The sequence below is a fragment of the Nothobranchius furzeri genome, chromosome 18 (genome assembly GCF_043380555.1).
Source record: "Nothobranchius furzeri strain GRZ-AD chromosome 18, NfurGRZ-RIMD1, whole genome shotgun sequence".
Taxonomy (NCBI): Eukaryota; Metazoa; Chordata; class Actinopteri; order Cyprinodontiformes; family Nothobranchiidae; genus Nothobranchius; species Nothobranchius furzeri.
The window spans coordinates 9066506-9072500 of record NC_091758.1 but is presented as its reverse complement, the minus strand read 5'-3'; the positions used below and the strand labels follow the sequence as shown (position 1 = coordinate 9072500).

The window sequence follows — 5995 nt, the reverse complement described above, 5'->3', positions numbered from 1 at the left end:
AACAGCAGTGAAGTTGAATGAACTGTAATAACTCTGAAATGGTTAAACACCTCATTATTTACAGCTGTTAACATATTGGTGTGTGTGAGTATGAGTGTGTGTGTGTGTGTGTGACTGTGTGTGTGTGTGTGTGTGTGTGTGTGTGTGTGTGTGTGTGTGTGTGTGTGTGTGTGTGCGTGTGTGTGCGTGTGTGTGCGTGTGTGTGCGTGTGTGTGCGTGTGTGTGTGTGTGTGTGTGTGTGTGTGTGTGTGTGTGTGTGTGTGTTCATGGGAACACTTCTGATATTTGTCTTTGGTGGTGTCAGGAAACTGGGGTTTTAGTCGGTGGGGAGGCCGAAGTTGTTTCTGGACCAACCGCTCAGCCGACTGCAGAGGAGACAAAGGTAATATGCCGTACACCTAGTACACCTTCATCTGAGACGTTTCTAACAAGTATCGTCCTTGCATTGATGAAGAATCTCAGTTATCCAGCTCAGGTGTCCTAGGACGTAGGTGGTTTAATAAAGACAACTGCACTTCTTTTATTGTTTAATGGAGCCATTGTTCTTCTCAATCAAAATGCATCTTTAGAAGTAAAGAAGCCTGTTTATTCAAAAGCAACGTATGACTTTAATAGGTAAATGGTAAATTAACATTTATGGAGCCCTTCTTGTGTTTTATTGACAACTCAAAGCACTTTACACCAAAAGTAATATTCGTCTGTTCAAACACACAATAACATGTCCAATTCAGAGGTCAATGGGGCTATACGGGCTTTAGCCTCATGCACAAATACAAATCTGATGGAGAAGGTGGGGTCAAACCATTAAGTACAGGTGACTGCTCTTATTATAGCTACAGCGACCCCAGAATGCCACACCCATCTGCTTTGGCATCTTTAAGAATGCAATAAATACATAGCCTAGAAATCTAGACCAAGCGTAGCAACAGCAAAACATTTAGCTCTGCAGGTCAGTCTAGCCCCTCTCCATTGTAGCCTCAGTAGGTCCACCATTGGCTGGATCAGTTTTAGGTCCAGACATTGGGTAGGCTTCGCAACAGAGCTGCAATGGAGAAAAACTACAGAGATGGCATTGTCCAAGGAATGGCGCTTGTGTGAAACGACTTTGGCATTAACTTTGGATGATTTCGATTTTGCGACATGAACAGATAGAGGTACTTAACCCGGGTTTCACAATGGATGCATCAAGCAGCGCAGAACGGCAGCAGAACATTTTACCTGCAAGCTTCAATGCGCAAGGAGAGTATTGGCCACGGAACAGCTTCCTTGCTATGCTCCTGGACTTGATTTAGGGTTTGGGTCACAAAATCCCTCGAGACTTCCACCATCCTCCTCCTTTGACTTGAGAGATCACAACAATTGAAACTGCGTGTGATTTTAATTGCGGAAACTGACATGTCCCAGAAGCGGCTGACGGCAAAAATTGAAGCCGATCTTGTCTTTAGCGACATAGCATGGCGCTTCTGGGATCCGCCTGAAAATGTCCACGTTGCAGCTGGTTGGAATCAGCCCCGAGACCATAATAGATTGTATTGGAAGCAGCAACATTCTGCTGCCGCGCCGCGCCGTTGGGGCGTTCAGTGTGAAGGAGGGGTGAGTCCTTTATTCAGAAGAAGACTGTTTGCTTCTTCTTATTCTACGGTATGTGGTGGACTGCCCCGTTGACCGATTTCTCTAGCGATGAATACCCCATGTTGTTCGTTGCTCTGATTGGTCCTAGCAACGCCCAATAACATGCAGAGACATTTTGATTCCATCCCACGACTCAGCTTCGTCTATGGGTCATAGTGAGATTATATATTTACATATTTAGGATGGTTTGCCAGGCTATCAAAAAACAGAGACAGAATAAAATGTTGGCCCTCAGCAAAGGTGAATTCAGCCAGGAGTTACATGGTTACATTAAAACCATCATATGAGGACCGTTGAAACGCTGAAAGAAAGGACCTTGTAATCCTCATCACCTTACCTACCAGAGGAGTAAATCAAGTTCATGATAATGAAAAATAACAGAGTTATATTAATACTAGTATCTTTAAAACAGACACAGCTATAGCTATTCTGGGGTTGGCTAAAGCCTAGTTCATGGTTCTGTCGGTAAGGAGGCACGCAATGCCGTTACGTGTCCCTGCGAGGTTTACAGCAGGTTTGCAAGGACGAACAGAGTTGAGCCCATTTTGAACATCTGTCAAACAAGACGGAGAATGCAAGCTTGTGACTGGTCAGGACCAGGGGCGGACTGGACCCCGCCCCCATTTCTCCAGCGGAAGAAGCTTTCTGCAGACACACGTGTCCTATTCATGGATACAAAGTCATCGCTGAGGTCATCTGATGCTGTTGCTTCTGAGCTGAGCTGATAAGCTCAGACAGACTGTTTTCTTACAGATTATTAATATGTACACCCGTAATACTATGGATCGAAAGACTAATACAATACAAGACACAGGTGAAGGTTTCTGTAAAATTCAGACAGAATTCTCCTCAGCAGCTGGGATGTTGATGCCAGAGATAGGAATCGTGGCATCAACAAGTCCCCTACATGCCGTGTTGTTGTTCTGCTCAGCAACTGAAAGAGGTTCGTTCACTGTGCTGATTGAAATGACCTGGTTTAGTTTCCCAGCTGGAGAAAAACATGAGATGACTTGTTGATGTCACAATTCCACATCTCTGTTTTATGCCCATAAAGGTGTTCATTTTTTCAACAACGTGCCACCTTTCAAATGAAGCACTCGTCTTGTTTCGGTATTTTCTTTCTTGTGCTTGCTCACTGTATTTCTGTTTGGATGCCATCTATCCAAATGTCTGTGAGCACTTCCAATCACTGGTTGGTCAGATTGTGCTGCTGTAAATCTTTGCGGGAATGTGCACGTTGTTGGATTCCTTGTTTCTTATTTTTCTCTCCTGTGCCTGGGCCAACGGAGCTGTATGCGCAGTACGCCCAGGGTTCACCGCTCCTCGTACGCAAAAAGCAGAAGGAGAGTGATTCTGGTGTAATGGGAGGGACGGCGGTGGAGGGAGTGAATTGCTGGTGTTTGAGGACGGACAGATATTTCATCAGAAATCTTGGAGATTTTCACTAATAAATTAGCAGAAAAACTCAAAATTATAAGTGGCCATACTGGCCCTCTTAAAGCACTGGGTGGGAGGGTAGGCTGGACGTTGCTGCAGCCTGCTCGATTCTATGATGGGGATCTCCGACGGGGAGAGGGGAGGTGAATGGCCGACACCATTCCTAGAGCACACGACCATTCTGGGATTCTCCAGAACCCATAGATGGCCAGTCCGCCACTGGTCAGGACGACACTCTGGTCAACAGCACCGCCACTGCCCCCTCAAAATCATAAAGGGAGCCGAAGATATCTTGCAACAGACACTGCAGCATGAAGCATACCTCGTGGAAAAACTCCTAAACGTTTTATTCACCGTGACTGGAGGAGTAAAAAGACACGCAGCTAGCTTTTTTTTTTTTACAAGGATGGAAATGATGGGAAAAGTGGGTTTAGAAGTGGCGAGCACATGAAGAGGTAGAGGAGAATGAGAGACAAATTAGTCCGTGTTAACAAATGTCTGAAATACAAAAAATACAATATAAACATAATATTAAATGCACTGGACCGATACATGACAGGATACCCCAGAACAGCGCTACACCCTCTGTTGTTGTGACGGGGAACTGCTATCAACACTCCCCGGCGGACGGAGAAGTCTGAGAGTCCGTGCATCTCTCCCTCGTGGAGCTGACGGAGAGGCATAAACTAGGCTTGAGGTTGACTCAGTGTGGCAGCCATCTTTAATACATTTCTAACTAAATCCTTTGTGGTCTGTTAGCATTGGGATGACTCGTAACTACTACACAGACCGGCATCTGTAAAAGGGACCTAGTTTTAGCCATTCTTGTGTTTGCTAATGTTTACCAGCTTTGGTGGCCATCTTGAATCAGGTTGGCTCCAAGTATGGACCAGTTATACTTAATTATAGGATTCCTTTCTAAGTTTAATCAACATTTATCCAAGGATTTGTAACACGTTTTGCTGAAACTACAAATAAATTCAAGCAAAAACTTTATGACCCAACTTTTCCACGTCAATGACGACAGTAAACCCCAGAGGCTTCCGTTCGGATTGAGGATATAACATACATTTAACGTTTGTATCCTGTAACATTATCCGTCAATACATCTTTCAAGACGTTTCTGAATTAATTTGTGATTTTTGTGGAAATCTGATAGACTAAACTCTGATGTATAATTGCCTGACCTGACTGATTTTCTAACCCTGCTCATGTTTCTTCAGGATGTTGAGAGCTCCCCTGACAACACAGAAGCAAGTTCTTCTGAAGCGTTATCAAAGCCCCTGGGCACAGTCACAACCCAGTCTCTGTATGAGGGCACGGTAAACACAGCCAGAACCGCAAACGTCTCCAAGCCCGACTCCAAGTCCCAGCAGAGATGTCTCATAAGCTAAATCAGCAGCTGCTCCAACAGCCTAGAACTGCCGTCTGTTTTCTGAAACCAGCTCAAGAGTTCCCAGCATCTTGTAGAAAAGATAAAGACCATTGTGTGTGTGTGACTTTTTTTTTTCTTTATTTATCTAGAATCATCTAAAAACATCTTCAGCCTTTAGAACGAAACTTTATAGATTTACAGTTACAGTTCATTCTGGAGTTCCTCGAAAGCTTTACCCACTTCCAGTTGGACTCTTGAATTTTTTTCTGGAATACGACACGTTTAAATAAGGTCAAGCTGGAGGAAGTGTGTTATCTCCTGAAGAGATCCCAATGACACACGTCTAAACATCATGAGACTACCTACTGAGTTACTTTGGGACCAGAGAACACACATCTACTTCTCCAAATGCAGAACATTTGAGCCCCCACCCACCACCGATTTGTGTTCCTCTAGAATTAATTATTAATCCAAACACCGGATTACCATTCTGGTTAGAGAGCCAACCAATTTTAGAAACATGATTTATATTTCAGTTCTTCTGGTTCTAAATAGAACCTGCTCTATCTCTACTAAGATCGTGGCCTCCATAGGAACTTGCTTCTGTCTGCCACTGAACCAGGCCTGTATTCCAAACACTTCCTTCATACAGGAGTACACGGCATCACTTTTAAAAGTGCTATAATCTGTTTGTGATGATTGGACAAAAAATAAAATACAAATTGGCAACATTTTCCTGATGCTTCCCATTTGGGGCCAGTACTTGCAACAGAGATGAAGGAAGTGTTGAATGCAGCCTGGAAACTCCCTCAACAGCCACTCTGGAAACAATTCAAGAGCTCCTGTTGTGTTGCAGCACCACCTCTTATGTTTTTGTAGAAATGTTACCACTGCCAGATAACCTGCATCATATGGAAGGGTGCTCCATGTCTGCACAAATAAAAGTGAAGCATGTGACTCCAATAAAAGCACCAAAGGTGTACTTTACTGTGTGGTGATATGAAGGACTGCAGAATAATTCTGTTGATTTAGTGACATGTGGTCAGCACAAGCCGGCACGTATCAGGAATGGTCTGTGGATGTACCAGAGCACCCGGTCCTTTATTCTGGAGGTTCAGTTATGTGGGAGGGATGATTTTATAATGTATAAAGAGACAATTGATCTTTTCATTTGTTGTCTGATTTCATTTTCCAGGAGCTACAGAGTTTCTGTTGAAATAAACTTGTTTGCTTGCTAGTTTACATTTGTTGTTTGTTTCTATCAGTTGAATGTATAAATAAAAGTTGGAGTATGCTGTTTACAGACTTGTGCAATTTATTTGGTTTTGATTATTTCTAATTGCTGTCAATTTAAAAGATGCTTTGATATAATTCAGTGTATGTACCGTAAATCCTCTAATATTAGCCTATATTGAATTAACGGCCGGGTATCATATGTTGGCTGGTGTCTGAGTCGGCGGAGGTGAATAATGGCCGGTATTTTATCGTGGTCGGGTGGAATGTACCACGAGTAGGTGACAAGCTCCTGCGCTCGAGGGGGCAACACGCTGT

At 43.6% G+C, this 5995-nt stretch overlaps 1 protein-coding gene across 3 annotated transcripts in view; it reads left to right on the top strand.

Annotated features, from left to right (window-relative positions):
• Window positions 1–5745, top strand: part of syne2b (spectrin repeat containing, nuclear envelope 2b) — a 153543-nt gene extending 147798 nt beyond the window's left edge. For all 3 annotated transcript variants that reach the window (XM_070546924.1, XM_015968900.3, XM_070546923.1), the window contains 2 exons: window positions 305–382; window positions 4293–5745. In XM_070546924.1, coding sequence (XP_070403025.1) covers window positions 305–382; window positions 4293–4463 — 249 coding nt within the window. In that variant the 3' untranslated portion in view covers window positions 4464–5745. The remainder of the gene's footprint in view (window positions 1–304; window positions 383–4292) is intronic.
• Window positions 5746–5995: the final 250 nt, after the last annotated feature.